Source organism: Zootoca vivipara, chromosome 2 (assembly GCF_965207765.1).
Source record: "Zootoca vivipara chromosome 2, rZooViv2.hap1.1, whole genome shotgun sequence".
In the NCBI taxonomy this organism is placed as follows: Eukaryota; Metazoa; Chordata; class Lepidosauria; order Squamata; family Lacertidae; genus Zootoca; species Zootoca vivipara.
This window is the reverse complement of record NC_142584.1, coordinates 78,964,814-78,986,421: the sequence shown is the minus strand read 5'-3', so window position 1 is coordinate 78,986,421 and position 21,608 is coordinate 78,964,814. Positions and strand designations below refer to the sequence as shown.

The 21,608-nt window shown below is 41.4% G+C and overlaps 1 protein-coding gene across 8 annotated transcripts in view; it reads right to left on the bottom strand.

Moving 5' to 3' along the window:
• CACNA2D3 (calcium voltage-gated channel auxiliary subunit alpha2delta 3) overlaps positions 1-21,608 on the bottom strand; it is a 503,883-nt gene that overhangs the window by 269,785 nt on the left and 212,490 nt on the right. For all 8 annotated transcript variants that reach the window (XR_015948236.1, XR_015948235.1, XR_015948238.1 and 5 more), the window contains exons 5-6: positions 14,834-14,996; positions 546-677 (exon numbers count right to left, since the gene is read on the bottom strand). Coding sequence is in view for 3 of the 8 variants with exons in the window: in XM_088662250.1 (XP_088518376.1) it covers positions 546-677; positions 14,834-14,996 (295 nt within the window). In the remaining 5 variants the exon portion in view is untranslated. The remainder of the gene's footprint in view (positions 1-545; positions 678-14,833; positions 14,997-21,608) is intronic.

The window sequence follows — 21,608 nt, the reverse complement described above, 5'->3', positions numbered from 1 at the left end:
GCCTCAAGTCATGCTTTCTAAATTCCCAAGCAAAATTAAAACTTCCTTTCTATTAAAAATTCAAATGTTGCTGCAGTAGGAGAGATATCCTAAGGGTTTCAGCTGTTTCCTTCCTCCAAGGGAAAAAAGAAGAAGACTATTTGCTGCTTTGGAAGGTCTTTGAGTATATGACTGAGCTAATGGTGCTTACACTCAGAACAATTTCAACTTGGAATGAATTGCTCTGATCCTAAGTCCAGGAAGCAGTCAACAAGAAGGAATATGCCAGCAATACCTTGACATATGTGCTTCTGCTTCTCAGTACAAGCAGAGGATGGAATGAGAGCAGAAGGGTGAGTCAAGAAAGGGTCAGTTCACTGGAACACAGTAAGCCAAGAATGTGTATCTTCCTTTTCAAAGAGCATTAATTTACTCCAGCCAAGTACTGTCCAAATTGCCACTTTAGGAGTAGAGTACCACAGCTACTTCACTAACAAAAGCAAATAAAATGAACACTCTTACCAGGGTGGCGGTAATCAATTCCCCTCCCCAAAATTTCTTCTTACCTGGGTATTGCCTAAAAAAGCCCTTTGCACTTCCAAAATATTGCCATATAAGGGAAGGGTCACGGTCAAAGTTGTCAACAAACACTTTGTTTAATGATTCCGACCAAAAGACTCCATTCACAATAGCAGGATCTGAAAAAGAAGGAGGAGAAGGTGTGAGAGAACTTTGGTTGGGTAATTAGCATCCAAGAACATCTTCCCCAGCGGCTGTGCGTTGGCATCTGCCTGTCTTGAAAGAAAATGGAAGAGCACACCTTCAGGGGTAAAGTCAAGCTGCTGGAGAGTTACAGCACCTGCTATTGCTGTAGAGACCAAAATGGGAGAAACATGTTTTATTGCAGGTGGGGCAGATCAAGGTGTCCAGTATTGCTGCTAGAGCAAGACTATGGTGTTTCTTTTCTCTGTGCTCCTCCCAGTGATCATTCCTCCTCTGGTCACTGCTGTGGATACATGACCTGACTGTCTCCAGGTATTGCGATCATCTGCAAGGGATTCCCATATGGCAGGGTTAATGTTGTCAGCCTTCATGTCATGACTGCAGAAATCTTTGTAATGCAGAGTTGGTCTGCCAACAGCCCTACTGCCTGCACCCAGCTTCCCATAAAGCATGTCCTTGGGGATCCTGCCATCTTCCTTCTGTGGAGATGGCATTGGGGTTGGTGGGTAGAGGGAAATTGACAAAGATTCTTATAGCAATCTAGCCAGAAAAGAAGAAGAAGAGGAAGAGGAGGAGGAGGAGGAGGAGTTTGGATTTGATATCTCGCTTTATCACTACCCGAAGGAGTCTCAAAGCAGCTAACAATTTCCTTTCCCTTCCTCTCCCACAGCAAACACTCTGTGAGGTGGGTGGGGCTGAGAGACTTCAGAGAAGTGTTACTAGACCAAGGTCACCCAGCAGCTGCATGTGGAGGAGCGGAGACGCGAACCCGGTTCACCAGATTACGAGTCTACCGCTCTTAACCACTACACCACACTGGCTCTCTTTTAAAACTAATTTTTTAAAATAACTATGGGGCGGGGGGACTTTAAAATTCCTCAATGTCAATGCAGAGAAACACATGCCCAAGCGTTCAGCACAGTAGTTCCAATGACGTGTAAAATAATGGTTGACCTCAATCGACTTAGTTTAATGGGGTAATTTTAATGGAGTGGAAAAGAGGTGAATTGTTTTCTGGACTAACATTCATCAAGGAAAACACTAGGAGAGGAGGGAGCAGCGGAATTGTCTGAGCTACATATCTTTGAGCTAAGCTTTCATCTAAATATTTATATTTACAAGCACATGCTGTTCATTAAAACAGAGCAGACTTTGTTTAAAAGACATGTCTCCCTTGAGCGGCATGCTTTTCTAAATATGGGAGGGCATGAAAAATTAAAACCAACAATACCAGAGATATCCTGGACAGGAACCATTGTTCTAGCTGAAATCAAACCTGGCTAAGAGGTCAGGGATCATCAGTTTGGAAAGACAAAAACTACCGATTTTTACTAGTTGAAGCACAACAGCCAAATTTTCAACCCTATGCAGGCTGTATACAGATGTACCCAGGGCTGGGAACTGAGGAGTTGAAAAAGTCACTCTTTTTCAGGAGCAGGCACATAGTTTGGGGATGCTCCTAGATCAATTCTCTCTCACTGGGGGCTCAGGTAAGCTCTGTGGTGAGAAGTACCTGTTATCAGCATAGTTTTGTTTGCCAAATATGCCCTTTCCCATACAGGCTTCCTCAACCTCGGCCCTCCAGATGTTTTGGGACTACAATTCCCATCATCCCTGACCACTGGTCCTGCTAGATAGGGATCATGGGAGTTGTAGGCCAAAAACATCTGGAGGGCCGAGGTTGAAGAAGCTTGGTTTAGTCACTGTGATTCATGAACTGGTTACCTTGGGACACGGGTGGCGCTGTGGTCTAAACCACTGAGCCTAGGGCTTGCCGATCGGAAGGTCAGCGGTTCTAATCCCTGCGACGGGGTGAGCTCCCGTTGCTCGGTCCCAGCTCCTGCCAACCTAGCAGTTCAAAGGCACATCAAAGTGCAAGTAGATAAATAGGTACCGCCCTGGCGGAAAGGTAAACGGTGTTTCCGTGAGCTGCTCTGGTTTGCCAGAAGCGGCTTAGTCATGCTGGCCACATGACCCGGAAGCTGTACACTGGCTCCCTTGGCCAGTAAAGTGAGATGAGCACCGCAACCCCAGAGTCGGTCACGACTGGACCTAACGGTCAGGGGTCCCTTTACCTTTACCTTTAATGCACTCCATGTGGGGCTTCCCTTGGGATTGATTTGGAAACTGCAGCTGGTACAGAATGCTGAAGCCATGTCGTTTCAATACTAAAATAAATAAGGTAGTGAAATATTTTCCCTGTTACTTTAATCACACTTACCACAGCAAACTAAATGTTAATCACTAAAAGCACCAAACTTTACATTTAGGAAGTTGAAGCCAAAATGAGGCCATTAAAATTTTGTGGTGGTTCCCAGGAAGAATACCCTCTACACATGCTGGGACAGCATAAGATGTCTGGATGTGAGAGGGTCATCCTTGTGTCTTCTCCTAGCAGCACCATGGACAAAAGAAAGTGTTTTGGAGGGAAACAGCTGCCACATTTCTCACCTTTGGAAGCTGAGAACAAAGGTCTTTGTCTTTCACACCTACACTAACTGAAAAGGGTGCACAGTTCACCCTGCTCTGCTCTCTTGCAAAAGGGGGGAGGGAAGCAACAATTTTGCCTTTTCCATTCCACTTCCCTATCACAAGGGAAACGGCGCACCATTTATCTAACAATGGAGCAGGAAGGAAGATTTCTCTTTCACGCTACTGTAGTTTTAAATGTTGCTGCTGGAGTGGGGAAAGGTTTGTTGCGGTTGCTGCCTTGGACACCACCACTAGGTGTAAAATTGACCTCTATGTAGAACAGGGTTTTTTGTGTGGTGGCTTCTCACCTGTGGTAAGGTGAAAAAGAAAGTCATTTCTATCCGCTCGGGCATTTTAGGATAGCTGCAAAGATCCTTCTTTTTAAACAAGCTTATAATGGATAAGGGAAATGAGGAAGCGGCATTTGCTTTGATTTGCTTTTGATTCTTGTACTACTCGTAGGCTATAATTGCTTACTTTTAAATTTTCATCATTGCATTTTTATAAACCTACTTGCGTTATTATTTTGCTGTCACCTACCCTAAGAATCAAAATAACTGAAAACAAGCTATATGTTTTTTAAAATAAATGGAATGGAAACTATTGGCTGGTTTCCTGCGAACATTTCAAAATGTAAGTGGAAAAAAGATTACCTAGGGGAGGATAATTTACCCTAGGCTATCCAATAAATCATTTTCCAAGCCAGAGAATGAACACAGATCCAGGTCCACAGAACATGACCAAGTCAAGTTCTATATTCTCTGGATTACACTGACTCTTAAAATGACCAGATTATACCTACTCAACCTGTAGAATATGGAGATCAAACCTCCTGGGTATGTAAAAGATGATGTTGAAAAAGACTATTAAAATCCCAACCATTTGTCATGATTAGAATTTCACAGCAGCTCTTATAACACTATGCAGAAGACTTCACTATTCATTCTATATTCCACTTCCATGAATTCCTTAAATTGCCATTGCTTTATCTGAAACATTTTTCTTAATCTTACGGGTACTCTGTATCCTCTACTACTTAGATGTGAAATGTGTAAATTATTTTGGGAGCAGTAATAATGCAAAGCAGGGCGGAGATCATCCTCCTTCTTTCATGGAATATAATCAGATGCCAGCAAAATGAAGCAAGTGTATTTCGCTTTTCTGCCAGTCCTTTAAAGCTCTCTTGATTAGCCTTTTTCAGAGAAGTTTCCTGGCAACAACCTTTGCAATACCCCCCCCCCCCCGGGGAAGCTTTCTCCTTTCACCCTTTTGATAAGACATATGTGGCAATGTGCAATTTGTTTTAGTGCCATTTCTGCAGTTGCTCTCAGGTTCTTTATTGATATTTAATATAAACAGTGCCTGTGGACAAACAGGTACACTGACAGGAATCTGAAATATAATTGTCCAAATGCATGTAGCAATTAGGTTGTTGTCATAGATATTATTGACCCTAAGAGGTAGAGCTGAGACAAAGACTGCATTCAGCCAGAACAAACGCAATGCCATGGAATGTACAAAGGGAAAAGAAAGCTCAATGACAACACTTATTGCATTTCTTCGGTTGATTAATATTCTATGGACATTTAAAATTGTTTGTGTTAACTATTTATTTTGTGCTTTTACCCTGCATTTCTATCTTGTGAACCACCCTGAAATATTTGAAGGACAGTTTCATTTAATAATAATAATAATAATAATAATAATAATAATAATAATAAATAAATAAAATGATGGGCAAAGCCCCGTTTCCACAAGCATTATGTGTTCCAAAAGATAGGTCTGTCAAAATAAAGCACATTTCCAAATAATGTGCCTTAAATTCCAGATAGTCTTAACTCAAGCTTTACACAGTATCACACACATGCTATCCACAAAGAGATGTACAATGAAGAGTTTACAAGCAGAACAATTTTAACAGGGGCTGGAGAGTAGTAGTCTCGTCTCCCCACAAACCCATACCTGGCCAGCTCTTAGCAGTCAAGGCCAAAACAGGGAGCTTTTGGGAGAAAACGGAGACTGATATGTCATATCCAGGATACATGGCGTTTCCATGCTCTCTGGCTTTCTTCACGGTGTTCCGTTGCGCCAGAAGCGGTTTGGTCATGCTGGCCACATGACTCGAAAAGCTGTCTATGGACAAATGCTGGCTCCCTCGGCCTGAGAGCGAGATGAGCACCACAACCCCATAGTCACCTTTGACTGGACTTAACTGTCCAGGGGTTCTTTACCTTTACCTTTTACATGACTATCTGCAGTGTGTGTGTGTGTGTGTGTGTGTGTTCATAATAGCGTTTAAATTTCTGTGGAAACTCGGGTTTATTGCTAGGCTATGGAAATAAGAAAGTTTAAGAGTTCACATGCTTTTTGTTCTAATTGCAGCATGAAATGGAACAGAATTAATTATTGCCCAGACACAAATTTGTAATGTTCATGAGTCTGGATAAATTGGCAGACTATGTTGTCCAGACATACTTCATCAAGATGATTTTGATGTATGCGGCAAACTGTGACAGTGCTGCATACAGCCAGGTTTTAAGGCATCAGAATGTGCTGAAGCTATGCACAGCTGCACATACGCTCACAGGAATCAGTAGCATAAGTTTTAGAAATGTCTCCAGTTCACTATGAATTGCCTGAACATCTGGAGTTTTACATAGACAGCCCCTGGATGACCTGGAAAAGCACTTAATCAAGATCGGCTTTATTCGTGGCTGGCATCTGTGTCCCCACGCCCCCATCTCTTTTGTTTCAGCAGTAGGTAGCTCTAGTTGCTACCATGCACTCCAAGATCACTGAAAGAATAATGAGTCAGTTGTATTCTTTACATTCAGAGTAGCCCTGTTGTGCCTTAATGCAGTGTTTCTCAACCTTTTTTGGGCCAAGGCACACTTGTTCCATGAAAAAAATCACGAGGCACACCACCATTAAAAAAGTTAAAAAAATTAACTCTGTGCCGCCCTATATTGACTATATAATTATGACTGTAAGAAACACTTGCCAATTGCTGTGTTGGTTGCAATCTCCTATAATAAGGCTTCACAAGCCGCTGATTTCTCTGCCAGCACAATCCTTTGCTCAGCAAGTTTCAGGTTGAGCTCATCCAGCCAGCTTCTTTAAGTTTGTCTAAAACCACCCTCCTGTGGTGGTGGCTGTTGAGAGCTGCGCTCACCCCGCGTCGTGACCCGGCCGGCTTCCTTTCCGGCGGGTTAGTGGTATTTATTGGCGGCCGCCAGTCACGTGACAATGCAAATCGCCCTTCTCGTCGCCGCACGTCGCGGCACACCAGCCAGCGTCTCGCGGTAAACTAGTGTGCCGCGGAACAGCGGTTGAGAAACGCTGCCTTAATGCAACTGTGCTTTTGAAAACTTATAATCACTGGTTCCATCATTGTGCCCCCCACTCCCCCCCCCCAAATAGGGTGCTCCTCGCTTTTTTAAGGGTGCCTAAATTATTACAGAATGTTGGAGCTGGAAGGGACAGCTGGAAGTTATGTAGTCCAATTTCCTGTTCAGTGCAGGATGCAATTACATCCATAAGAACATGAGAAGATCCTGTTGGATCAGGTCAGTGGTCCATCCTGCTCTCACAGTGTCCAACCAGATGTCGATGGTAAGGCTGCAAGCAGGACCTAGGTAGCTCAGTCAGTAGCTCAGAGGATGAGGTCATGGGTTCAAGCCCCACGTTGGGCAAAATATTCCTGTCCTTCAGGGGGCTGGATTAGATGACCCTCATGGTCCCATTCATCTCAACTATGATTCTAAGCATCTGCGTATATGCTTCTAGTGAAGGGAAACTCGTCACCTCCCAAGGCAGTCTTTTCCTACAGCTCTTAATGTTAGGAGGTTTCTCCTAATGCTTAGCCAAAGTCTGTTTCCCTGTCATTTCTCGTCCTGCCTCTGGAGGCACAGAGGACAAACCTTCATATTCTGCATGCCAACCCCTCAAATATTTTGAAGACAGTGATCATGTCTCCCCTCAGTCTTGAATCCTCCAGACTAATCAGACGTCATATGTGAAAATTACCCATGACCTCCTAGCCTCATCATGATACCACTTTCTGTGGAGATGAAACTCTAAAGATTTGCTCCTGAGACCTGATTCCCAGACTGATTTGCCCATATTGTGTGGCTAAAATTACAGTATGGAGACAGTTTATGTGTTTACTCCTGAGACAAACATGAATATGCCAAGAATCTGGGAATAGTTAAGCATGCTCATGTCTGTCTCTTTGGTGACAGGCTAATAAATCCTCCCCATGTTGCAAATGTTGACAGAGGAGTGATTTGTGGGAGTGCTTCTCTAGATGCAATTGTTAGCATGGGAAGTAGTCTCAAATGGTGATAAGGAGTTATTTTCAGCCTAATTTTTGTTTCCCATCCAAAAACTATACCAATGTTTTGAATTCATCTGTGTACAGATTTTGTTTCGCATTAAATTGCTTATGAGCTCCACAGCATATATCAGGGATGGAGCCAGAGTCCTGAGCAGAATTAGAATAGCTGGGCAGAGTGGGTTTGGGATCCGGCCTGAATAAAAAGCTAGAGGGCTCTGAATGAAGAGCCCGCTTCTGTCGTTGTGCTCTGGGCAAGGGTATATTAAATGATCACCTTCCCCACATGGTTTAAGATCTTCAGAGTGTGTGTTAATAGTGAAGTCCCCTTAACCCAGACTCTAGATTCCCTCCCTCCCTCCCTCCCTCCCTCTCTCCTCTTGGCTCAAGCAACTTGCAACAGCCTTCAGGTCATGGGACCCAGCCAAGGAGCTCTGCAGAACCCATTAATAACTCAATTTAGTTTCACCACACCAGGTATGGAACCTTACATCATATCTAACAAATCTTGTGTTAAAATTTATCCGGCTCTTGCCTGGATCCAGTATTGTAGAAACAAAGCCTAATTAACCTTGAAAAAATTACGTTGCTCAGATTGTCCTTTCCATAATGTATTCATTAACATAATGTTTCAGATTCTCCTCTTCTAGGGCTGCTTCCACATTGGGCATTTCGTGTAGAATAGCCTGTTTTCAGCCACAGGGTACTATAGGACAACATACACCCTCCTCTCTTCCAGCTTCTGCTGGTGGAAAGAGCACCACTGGTGGAATGGCTCTGCCATAGTGGAGTCCCAAAGCTGCACGTGATGGCTGAGACACAATGCTGGCAGTAGCCAGCAGAAATCCCAGAAGCAGGGTGTTTTGCACCAAGGGCAGGCTCGGAGGTTTCCCATTCATAGAATCAAAATCCCATGGATCTTCTAAGGGCACCAGTCTTCAGGATTCTCTGCTGCACCAATCTGGAAATGGCCGCAGCAACTTTTCTCCCATCCCTCACAAAAGCCCCTGGCTAAAGCATGTGTACCAACCTCAAGGCACCAGACTACACTTTCAATACCCCCCCAAAACCTAACAGAGATCATGGAGATCATGGAGTCATAGAACTAAGCTTCAAGGCTCCCATCAGACCAATATTGCTTTGTTCTCTTGGATTTGGTCTTTAAGGAAATACAGCACCCATGGCTCAGGGACTTAACACATTCCATTCAGGATCCCCTTAAGATCACTCACGGTTGCCAGATTCTTGATCAGCGTCCTATCCCTAAAGAAGAAAAACGGACTCCTGTATGGCTCGGATAACTCTTTTAAACCATGATTTATGTTTTAGGATGTAATTAGGTGATATCATCATTGATGTCTTTTATTAATTTATGAGCAGAGGGCAATGTTTATGTTGCAAATTTATTGTATTGTATGTTGTTGGTCTTTTGTTTTTTGTTTGTTTGTTTTTTGTTAGTTCTTGGCTGTTTTAAATTTGGAGGTTTAAGGTACATATATGTTGGTATGGGAATTGTTGTGTGATGGGCCAATGGCCGTAATAAATATCTATCTATCTTCCATTCAGGATCCAATGATTTCTAACGTAAGGGGTTCACATGAAACTCTTCATGCATTAAAACCATGCTCAGGAATTATGAGAGTTGTAGTCCAACAACATCTGGAAGGCCACAGGTTAGCTACTCTTTCAGTAAACATTTATGCTGTGCTCCACAGCCTTCCTGGCTGCCGATGCTTCCTGATTTGAAAAAAGGTCCATGGGAGGAGTTGCGTCATGATATCTTCATCTGGGCTTTAATTGGTGCTTTTGTAATCACCTACCCAGGTGGACTGTTTTGCATTGCTTTAACACAAGCCCTCTTACAAAACACCACATTCCTTTGGTAAATAAGGGCACTGTGGTCAGATATAATGAGCTTCCAGCTTTTGATTTGGGGGAAGTATATAAAAATAGAATTCTAAAAAACTGAAATTAAGCTTGCAACCCAATGTACCATGGCTAGTTTTATAGAACTCACAAAACTGATTTTAGTTATTTCTGAATAAATAAAGCATTGTGCTGTATGAACTGCTTAATTTATTTCTAGAAATACTGCACATTGCACAGATTCGGGTTTTTTTATATAATGTATTTTGTGCTTCTATATTGTGATTTTATGTTGCAACCAACCTGAGACCTGTAGGTATAGGGTGGTATACAAACTTAATTAATTAATTAATTAATTAATAATAGAAGAGCTCAGGATACTACAAATTCGGAGAAATTAAGTTTAGTGCCTAAATAGAACTCATTTTGAATTGTGTCAAAGTAAAAATAAAAAGAACAAAAAAGTTTGGATAATCTAAAAAAGAAAAGAAGAAAGAGAGAGAAAGAGAGCAAGAATTTGTAAATTCTCAAACCTAGTTTTTAAATGTTGTACACTTCAGCTAAGTATTAACGCTAAGCAAGTAGAGGGCATCTTTTTTCTTTTCTTTTTCCAAGACAGTTCCAAAGTGTGATCTGTTTTATATAGAAAGGAGAAATGTATAATTACACTATTCTAAGATAACAGAGTGAAGAAATCCCACCATGGAATAAGTGCTTAAGAAAAAGTGTGCATGTATCTTTTGTAGATCTTTAAACCTTCCTTCTATACTATAAATAAATGCTGTAATATTTACATTTGCCTCACAACCATCTGAATGTAAGCCTGGCATGGCCAATCCCAAAGGACTTCAGAAAGTACTGATTATGACGTCATTTGCCATTGAGTGCAAAGGTTTAGACTAGCTCCCAAATGCATATTTTCATGACAGTTATTGCATCTGATTTTGGTTTAAAGGGCAAAATGGTATTCCGTTATTCATACTGAAAGCAATACCTCTAGTCCAGAGATATGTGCCCCCCTACCAAGGATTGCACTCTTATTTATTTATTTATTTATTGAATTTTTATTGTGGCATGTGCTGTAAACATTCCCAGGGTGGATGGATCACAATAATAAACTGGACAAGGGTTAGATTTAAAAAAACAAACAAAACAGAAACAAATGAAACATCCTCCCAATGAGAACTCTTCAGATATACGGTGTAAATATATTTATTTCATTAAGCCCATCCCCGGAGCTCAGCCACTTTGTCACTGGTGTAGGGACTGCGGCTGAAAAATCCACAGCAGTGAACTGTGAACAAGCAGGCTATCAATTTAAACAATGGAGCAGTTTTGCAGGGACGCAGGCTTGGAGGGAAGCTATTATAAATAATGGTGCCTCAAAGAAAATAGCTCTGTAGAATACAAATAAAAATCTATTCCTGCTTGCGAAAAGATTAGATCACTTGTTGAAAGAAAGCTGGTGCTGGAAAACATCAATACATGGTGCACTCAATTTACATTATAGGCCATTTCTACAAAGTGCTGCTGGTATCTCCCCACCAGTATCTCCCCAACATGTAACTAATGCCTAGAATTAGGGCTACTGCACATCCCACTCACCTCTTTTACCAAACAAGATAAGCTGGGATGGGGGCATTGTTGCTGAGAGACACAGTGCCTTTTGGTTGCCTATTGCATTTTTCCAGCCCCTTTGTTTTGCCCCCTTTGTTTATATGCTGTTTCTCAATGAACTGAACATACTGTACCAAACAGATCATATGACACAGTCACAATGAGATCTGAAATACCCGCATGATCTTTTTGTTTTACTTGCTAGGGTCAACGTTTGATTTCAAAATTACAACATGGGGGCACAGACGTGAGTTTATTTAGAAATATATCACTCATAGGCACAACCACCTTGAGTCTTAGCTTCCAATTTTGTTGCAGAACATTTTTTGGTTCAATAAACCTATTTCTGTGCACCTAAACTTTTCTTTCGTGGATTTTGTGGCTTCCCATTCCTCCCCTCTGTTTATGCTTGTGACATCATCAGGCCTGCCTCACGAGCCCCTTGAAAGTATAATACTATTATAAAAATCTTGCATAAATGAAATTACTTAGCTGGGGAGGGGAGTCCCCTGCCTAAGATACAATGTGCAATTGCTATTCCAAGTTGCACACAATCTAACAGCAAACTTATTTTACTGTTTCATAGATGAAGAGAAGTACAAGGTTGCATGCCGCTATGTCCATTTTCAAAAATCTGGTGTCCAGCATACAGGTCTTTTCAGCTCCATGGTGCATAAAGGCTTATCAGCCATGAAAGCTAACAAATTAAACACAGCGGTGACAGGTGAAATTTTATTTCAGGTTTTCACTACTAGGCAGGAAGATAGATATATAGCGAGAGAGACTACAATCAATATGCATCATTCAAGGGATGAAAAATTTCTAGTTATAATATCTTAGAAAATAGGTAATCTTAGCTTGACAGTCACTTGGAAAGAGCTGCTAGGGAAGTATGACTGAATGATATTCATAGCTCCTTTTAAGTGGCAAATTGAAAAAACCCTACTTCATCAAAAGTGGCTGTGGTTCATCACATTGCAATATATTTTTGAGAAGGCTCTATACACTCAGAAGAACTTCTTCTCCAAGGCAATCAGAGCATTGATTACAGTTTGCATTTATCAACTTTCAGCAAATCAACTCATAGTGTGCAGGGGAGCCAGAGAAAGCCATGAGATGGGGTTACATTCCCCCCCTCCAACGTGGCCTTCTCTCCCTCTCACTGGGCCATAAAAATTAAGAGATGTTTTAAGTTCACTTTCAAAAAGTTTTGAGTCTACCATCACCACAACTGCTGAGCTGGGAGAAGCAAATGACAAAGTCAAACTACAAATGCATGTCCCACAGAGATCTGAACTGGGGGTGGGAATCCAGTCTTTGTAAAGTTGTTGTGTGTTTTTAAGCACATAACGTAACAAAATAATACGATACAACCCTATCTGTTTCACTGTACTTAGTTGTTTTCTGAGTGGTTTTTGTTCTACTGCCCAAAGGAAAGGAAAGTGTGAGAAATATACTTGTTATGTATGTGGCCCCTGTTGCCATCTTAGCTGTTAAAAAAACAAAAAACCCAAGAAACAAAATTGCCATCCTGAATAGGAAATCAGTAGCAGGTAAAAAAATCATTCTCCCAAACTAAATTATCTGTGGGCAAGATACCTGCAGATACATTCCTTTTAACTCCTGTCACATGTATGATGCTAAAATCCTGTCCCCACTCCTATGTTTACCCTTTGCACTTGAAGACAAACTACCATTCCCCTCAGCGGAAGCTGTCCTTCTACACACCAGTAGCAGATTCAAGGGGGAAATCTGGATTGGGACTGCAGTGGGGGTAGGATTAGAAAATATCTACTGCAACACCAATGTTCCAATTCTGTTTGGCCCCACCATACCATTAAATAGCCATCTGTACAATGGCCCATCTAGTCTAGCATCCCGTTCTCACAGTGACCAACCAGATGCCCATTAGCAGAACCTTGGTTCAACAGTTATCTCCTGTACGATTCCCAGTAACTGATATTCAGAGGCCTTTGACAGTGAAGGTAGAACATATCCATAATGGCTGGTAGGTGTGGGTAGCCTTGTCCTCTGTAAATTTGACTAATCTTCTTTTAAAGGAACAGGCAGGTGCTTGAGACAGGCCTCAATTGAAGGAGGGAGGGAGGAGGGGGTTATGACAACCCTTTGCTCCTTCTGCTGCATGCCCTGCAGCATGGATTGTTCCAAAGTTGTTGTGGAGGAGAGGAGCCCAGTGCAGAGCTATCATAGCGATAATGGTGATAATAATGAGCATGACTAAGTTAGGGCCATTAACTTCTATGGGTTTACTCTGAGCAAAACCTAATTGAATGCCATTCTAAATATTGGCGACTGTGAAGCATAGCTGTCAAGTTCTCCCTTTTTTTAAAGGGAAATTCCCTTATGCTGAATAGGCTTCCTCATGAGAAAAGGTAAAACTTGACAGCTATGCTGTGAAGGACAACAAATTCAGCTCTGTGACGACTAGCCGCCTAGCCCATCCGAAGTGTACATTGAAAAGTGAAAGACCTGTGTTGATATTAAGCAAACTGCACACACCGCTTCTGAGGAAACATCTAGCCACGATATCGCTAGATTGCCAATGACATCGCTTTGGGGCCTGCACAGTCATTTTGTTTGGGAGGAGAACTGCCTCTCACATTCCTCCCCATTCCACCTAGCAATGAGAGCAAGTGTCAAGTGAACATGAATGAACTGAGTATAACTCAGACTCTCCCTAAGCACCTGATCTGTCCTCAGAATACAGAGCAACATTAACCAGGTGTCTAGAAATGCTGTGTTCCACTAAATGCAGTATAACTCAGCTTCTCCATTACTTTATCTCCACAGGGAAAGGGACACACATACAGCCAAAGCTCATACTGGGTCAAGCGCTCTCCCCAGAATGTAATAACTGAATAGGCCCTCAGGATTGCTCCGAGGATTGTTGGGATGATAAATGAAGTAAGAATTGTTAATGTGCTATAGAAACCCAACGTTAATATTTTCCCTTAAACTTTTGTTCCAACGCTGGTTTTGTTTCCAGATTAGCAGACAGATGGATTACAGAGTGGGGAAACAAAAGATCCCAACTTTTTCTTTTTCTTTCCTTTGCAGAGTTGCATTCCTGTATCTGACAGAACGGTACCAGCAAAACTGGTCCATTTAAAATGTCATATAGATACATAACTTGTCACTTTATATGGTGTGAATGAGTATCATTCGCTGCAATATAATGATTGGAAATTAGTCAAGTTTTCTCAATGTCTTTCTTCACATGATTGAATTTCCCGTCCTACATTTTGTGCGATCCATATGTTTTGATATAAAAACTTGATAGCACAGCTTCAAATTTTCGGCAACATATTGTTTGCTTTATATTTGTCAGTTGAGCTGAAGTAAAACATATCCCCCGCTGACAGGAATGCCTGAAAATATTCGCGGACTTTACCATCTCTCAAGGAAAAAACCTCAATAATTCTGGTAACACGGATAAAATCTTTTCCTGCATTTTCTAGAAACTCACTGCAATACAAAGGGATGGCGGGGGGGGGGGGCAGCTTCAGAAATAAAAAATGCACCAAAAGTATACAGCAATATCTAGCTTGGGTGATAGAGCAGCGCCCAGAAGTCACCACTTAAAACAGAATTTGATTATTTCCCCCTTATTTAGAACAGGATTGATAAATGTACTTTCTCATGAATTGCTTTATATTTATTAGCTGTATTTTGATTTTCTACAAAGGTGTTGGACTTTAATATATTGGTTCCCAGAAGCCTCTTTTAGCATCACTTAAACTCTCACAATGACTAGCTTTATCAAACTACTTTCTTGCATGAAGAAGCAGCTTTAATGTCACACAATGGAGTACTTCCACTTACCTTTGTTGTACATGTTGGTTGGCACTTGGACATCACTCAGGGTAACATTCACAGGCAAGTTATTAAAATGGTCGTTTGGTTCTAGGATGAATTCCTTCCCCAGTTCTAAGAAGTTCCCATCTTCATCCCGCTCATTAATGAGGACGGCATTGAAATATTCATACTGAAAAAAAGAAATCCAGTAATGACATTACCAAAACAGCACTCTTAAATACTAAAAGCATGTTTATGCACTGTTTCAGGATTCATTACATCCTACTATATACAATATTCGGACGAGAATGTAAGAAGAAACCTTGTGGATTAGACCAACTAGTTGAGCACTCCATTTCCTAACAGTGCCCAATCAGGTTCCTCTTGGGAAGCCCACTAGCAGCACACAAAGACAATAAACCTCTTGCATCGTTGGCCCCCAAAAGTATAATGCTTATGATCGGAGGGGGGTGTTTGCATATAAACATCATGACTTGTAGCCATCAACTCCTTTCTGTGCCACAGCTTTTACCTAATGGCTACGGCACAATCATATTTATCATCTCACATGTTGAACATACAGCCCATAGCCAAACCAAGTGTTTCACAATTACATCAGAACAAATGATTGCTGCACGCCAACAACAACAAGGTGTAGACTGGCTCTGTGAGCTCAATATTTAACGTTCAATCCACAACTGCACATAAAGATGGCACCTAGTTGAATGCGGGTGCCGAAGGAATAGCACACAACTTGCTCAGCATCAGTACAACAAGCACATCCATCTTTTATATTTAAACCTAACTTGTATTGAATAACAATTTTTGAAGTATAAGCATTCGTTCTTTTAATGATTGGCCCTACAATTATTTTTTAGCCAAGGGAGTTCCTTTTGTGGTGTAATTACCTTCCTCTTTACTACAGGCGTATATACCCTGATATGGCATTTGAAGGAGAGAGATTTGCAGATTTCTGCATAGGCTTTAGCCTTTCTTCAGACATTAAATAAAAGATAAGCAAAAGAAATTTAGATTTTTTTTAAAAAAATGATGATTTTTTGTGTGTGACCTAGGTCAAACAAGAATTCTATCAAACTCTATACAGAGCAAACTAACCTCTCAGTTATCTTTCACTCATAGGGGATTTGAAATAAAATAATGAAGAAAATATAACGTTAGAAGACCCGTTAACTGTTTTTGCTACTATACTATTGTTTCAGTTTTGTATTATTATTTGATAATCTTTCACAATAGAAAAAATAACCAACAGATCCAACTATAATATTGTTTAGTACTGTTAGCATAAATTACTCTGGTTTCTCTTCAGATCGTATAAATCTTTCGCCTTTACTAATGAGGATCTCAACAACAACAACAACAACAACAACAATTTATTATTTATACCCTGCCCATTTGGGGTTTTTCACCTTTCCCCTGGCACAGTAACCAGGTGGGCAGAACCTCACACCAAAATGCAACACGGGTAGTAGTTATAGATTGTGATGGCATCTAGAATACCCACAAAATGCACAATTTTTATTTATTTATTTTAAAAATCATCCTACACAGGACTGGTATGAAGTGTTGACTCCAGGAGAGACCTACTGACAAGAGTCCCCTTGACCTGCAATGCCTCCTATTCCCAAGAAGCCACTGTAGAGGTAGCATGGGAGTATGGAGTGCCAAGGAGGCGATACACAGAGTCTCCAAGGAGCATGTAGCAGCCGCCACTGCCGCTGAAGGCTGGATCGGCTGCACCTATGGCTCCTGCCACCTTGCCTCAGGGGTGGGCCGGCTCAGATTGAGGGTGTCTTGCTTAAAGGCCCTCCAAAACTAGGAGCCAATACTATTCTTGTATCATTCTACTGTTTCACCCATTTCGTGACGTTGGGTTGTTGTTGTTGTTGTTGTTTCACACTTTTTTAAAAAACTATTTTATTTTTTAGTGTAACCTATCCCAGGAACACTTGAGCATTTGTCACTGCAAGTGTGTTATATAAACTGAATGAATGGACGCTAAATGAATGAATATTAAGCAAAGTATTTCACTTAATAAATAAAATGAAGCCACTTTCCTGCTTTTCAAATCCAATGCTTCGTGTCCTGTAGATGTATAATAATGAATAGCATTTTTAAAAATCTCTAGCTCTCTGTGGCAGCCACTGAAATATATGTACACGGTGATCTTTCTCATCCTTAATATCCTCCCCTAGCTAATCATACATGGCCCCTGTAACATTTCCTCTTCTTACACACTTGAACTGTCTCTCATTTGCCAAGCTGAATAGCACTGTTGCTTCATGTGGCCAGAATACTATAGTGTTTTAAGATTGGGGAATTATGACAGGAGAGTTTAATGGAGCCAGACATGCTGCTGGAGACTCCCTTAATCACTTGTGGCAAAGTTTCCAGGTAATTTTGTGGGTGGAGCAGGGGGGCTAGGGAGATTTCTGGTAATTAAACTAGATAAGCTGGATTTTCGTTAATTCTAAAAGGGTGCATGACTTTCCCTCCCCCAGCTGAGGATGATGTAACCTCAGTGTCTGTGAATGGAAACAAAATACATATATATTTCTAACCCACCCTTCATTGTGACTGATCTCAGAACAAGTTACAGATTAAAATCCACCCAAATTCAACAATCACAATTGGGGGGGGGGATCCACTTAATAACAATACCAGATAAAATGAAAATATTACTAACTAATCCTTAAAATACAGATCGTTAAAGCACAGAGCAGGCTACAACCTAAAGCTAATACCCTGCAAATGTTCAAGGAAACAAATAGGTTTTCGCTTGGTGCAGAAATAAGAGAATAGTACGTGCCAAGTGTATCACTAATGAGAGGTTACAGTTAGGTAGCCGTGTTGGTCTGGCTAATTGTAAGACAAATTGCAGTCGTTAACAGTCATCAACAAGTTTCCACACCTATCAGTCAAAAACCCATTCCCACCTGAGAATACCCCTCCCCACCCTCATACTATATATAAGGGTCTGGAGACTTCAATTTCAGTGTATCTGAAAAAGTGTGCATGCACACGAAAGCTCATACCAATGACAAACTTAGTTGGTCTCTAAGGTGCTACTGGAATTTTTTTTTTTTTATAAAAAAAATTGACTAATGAGAGGGTGTTTCACAACTTGAGGTGCCACCCAGAATGCCTTTTCCCCATGTCATCATACAGCCAAAAGGGCTTCCTCTGAAGTTCTTGGTGCATGGGCAGCCCGGTACAGGCAGAGGTGGTCCTTCGAGTAGAAGGTCCCAGGATGTTCAGGGTCATTACTAGCACCTTGAAAATGGCCTCAAAGCATACTGGCACCTGATGTTAAGTCTTTCAGAATTGGTATTATATTATTCTGACCAGTTGAACCCCTTAACACTCTAGCAGTCACTAGTTTGCAGGAAGTGTGGAATGAAGAGATTAACCAAAACAAGTTTTCTGCCTTCCCTCATAAAGCCTCATTATCTGCATTTGGAGGAAGTCCATGATGCCTATACCATTTGCTGAGAGGGGGAGAGGCTGAGGCGCCAATCTACCTAATCTACTTTTCTCTGTTACACACACACACACACACACACACACACACACACACACAAACACGCACCTGAAGGTGGGTACAGAGGGCAGCCCAGTATGAAAGAGGAGACTCAGCCACCCTGGACCCTATAATATTTGGGAACTGCCTCTCTCTGGAGACTTGATGTGAGGCAGTAGATTTGGGGTGTTTAAGCTATGTTTCCACCTATGTTCAGTCGGTATACTTGTAATACAGTGGTGCCTCGACTTACGAATTTAATCCGTTCCAAAGGCACCTTTGTAGGTTGAAAAATTCGTAAGGCGAAAAGCGCCATTGGAAACGCGATTCCCCATAGGAATGCATTGGAAACGGAAAAATTTGTAAGTCGAAGCAACCCCATCTAAAAATTCGTAAGTCGAAAAAACCCTATCTAAAACCACTGCGGTTTCCGTTCGGATGTCGAGAAATTCGTAAGTGTGCGGCCATTTGCCCCATTTGTAAGTCAAACATTTTGATTGTTGAGTCGTTCGTAAGTCGAGGTACCACTGTATACACATCTAATACATAATACATATTAACACACGTTACAAAATGTCAATAAGCTTCTTGTGACTTTCATTCAAAGGGAACAGTCCTGCATAAGCTGTGTGTCACTGGAGCTTCTCAGTGCCCTAGAGACATCCAGCATAACAGAACTTCCATTAATAAACCTGAGTGCAGAACTTTGGGTAAAGCACATTACATCCCAGAACCTTCTAAAGGAGTAGGGATTCCTGCTCAGTTCTATCATTTTATTCATGCACATTTATTTGCTTTTCCTTTGCTATATAACAGCACTTTGCATCCAAACCATATTTTGATGTTTACAGGAGGGAAGTCTGCACAATATTACTTACATTCAACTTGGCATTGATCCATTAGCAATCTTTTCCCAAGTACCACTTTTCTATTTATTGTGTAATCATTTTTATTATCATCTTATTTTTCAAGATAACATATCTCTCCCTCTCCCTCTCCCTCTCCCTCTCTCCCTTTCCAGGGGCTTATATATAAATATTCAGGTGCTGAACTCCATCCAGCCTCTTTCAACAGCCTTCTTTCAGAGATAGTGACTACTGACACAAAAGGTGCAATGTCACACTGGAGAATTTTATTACTTGGTTGACTTTCCTCTCCCTCCTCCTTTTCCTCCCCATTCCTCCAACAAAGTCATGCTTCATATGAACACATTCTCTTTATTTCCCATTTCCTGGGTGTCCATTTCCTTGTTTCACATACTTTCCCCCCTTGCTCTCTCACACAGAGGAAAAGAGCAGTGCAAGTAAGTTGGAAGGGAAACATCATAGCTAAAGGAGAAGAAAAGTTAACATATCCAATCTCCTATCTCCTTGGCTAGAGTGTACAGTGGTACCTTGGGTTACAGACGCTTCAGGTTACAGACGCTTCAGGTTACAGACTCCGCTAACCCAGAAATAGTACCTCAGGTTAAGAACTTTGCTTCAGAATGAGAACAGAAATCACACAGCAGCAGCAGGAGGAGGCCCCATTAGCTAAAGTGGTACCTCAGGTTAAGAACAGTTTCAGGTTAAGAACGGACCTCCAGAATGAATTAAGTTCTTAACCAGAGGTACCACTGTATGCTAATAACAAAATTTGTGAGGTGGTTCAGGATGGGGGTGAGTTTGCCCCCCATTATTATTATTTTTCCTCACCAGGGTATAATTTGTATCCTCAGCCAGAAACAGACTATGTTCACTAATACTTATACGATAACGCTGGGAAAATCCCTAGTGGAGAGATTAAGGAAAGCTTTTTTTTTAGACAGAAGTCATGTTGTACAGCATTTTCTCTTGTGAACATCTGCAATTGATTTCGAGAGGGAAAGTGTGTGTGACAACTGAAAGGTGGTAGAAGGAAAATTAAAAATAAAAACTGGGTTTTTTAAAAATGGACAGCGAATCTATCTGGCTCTCTGACACCACATTTGAGATAATGCCCCAGGGAAAGGTGCTAAAAGCCTTATTTGCTGACAACACAGATACTCGGAGCAGCTAAGCTCTAAGAGTAAATGACTTCAATTCAATCTTGTCAATAGAGGTCAGCCTTTAATACAACCTTAACAAGGTGATTCCAGAGACAGCACAGTACGTTGTGTCTAAAACATATTAGCCTAATAAACAACAAAATTATTATTTGCATTGGGACAACCCCAAGACAGACGGTGACATGATCACAAAGTGCGATCAATTTAACAGACCTAGAGAGAATAACAATAAAGAAATCGGGGAATGTAACCTAATAGCAACAGTACTTAATAATTAGCATTTATATGGTGCATTTCAAGGGTTCAAAGCAATCCATATATATTACAGAAATGAATCAACAATTTAGTGACACAGCTATTACTATTTCCATACTGTGCATGAGAGACTGAGAGGGAGTGGCTTAGAAAACGTACTTAGTGGGTTCATAGCCAAAATACAGAGGCTGGCATAGCTGGACACCTGCCAAGACCCAAGCCTGAGAAGAGGACCCACTGCAGACCAACGCAGACCCCATGGACCTCTTGCCATTGCCCCCTACTCACCCATTCTGTCTCCCTGGCATGCAAGGAGCGCAACAGCAAGCAATGAATTGAGCATCTGCCCCTTCAAGCTCACTCATCTGACCTCTGAATAGTGGTGGTGACTGGGACCAAATGCAGAGGGAGAGCATGGTTGATCATCATGCTCAATGGCTGACTGAGTGAGGAGGGGTCTATTGAATTCCCAACCTGACCCCCTAAAAAAATCCCAGACTGACCACTGGTGAGATTAGTGTTGAACCAGTGAGATTCTGGCTTGCACTTCTTATTGCTACACTGGACCAGCCTTTAATAAAAAGTAGAAGTCATCTAGCAAAAAATAAATAAATAGTGTTGATATTCTATATCAACTTAAACTTGTGCAAACAACAACCAAAACCTTCTTGTACATGAGTACTACTTACATAGTTCACACAACATTTCCCTTGTGTGACGACGGTCAGATGAGGGAGGTAATTCTTCTGAAGTGGTGCACCTCTTATCATAATGCAGCTATACAAATGTATGGTACGAACACACTTGGAATAGCACGTACAGTTCTGGTTGCTTCACTTCATAAATAATGCTGTAGTGCTGGGAAATATTCAGGAAAGGGCTACCAAAATGATCAAGGGGTGGTGCAACTCCTCTTTAAGGTTGGAATAGGGTGCACTGGATTATTGCAATGCACTCTAGGTGGGGCTTCCCTTGCGCTTGAC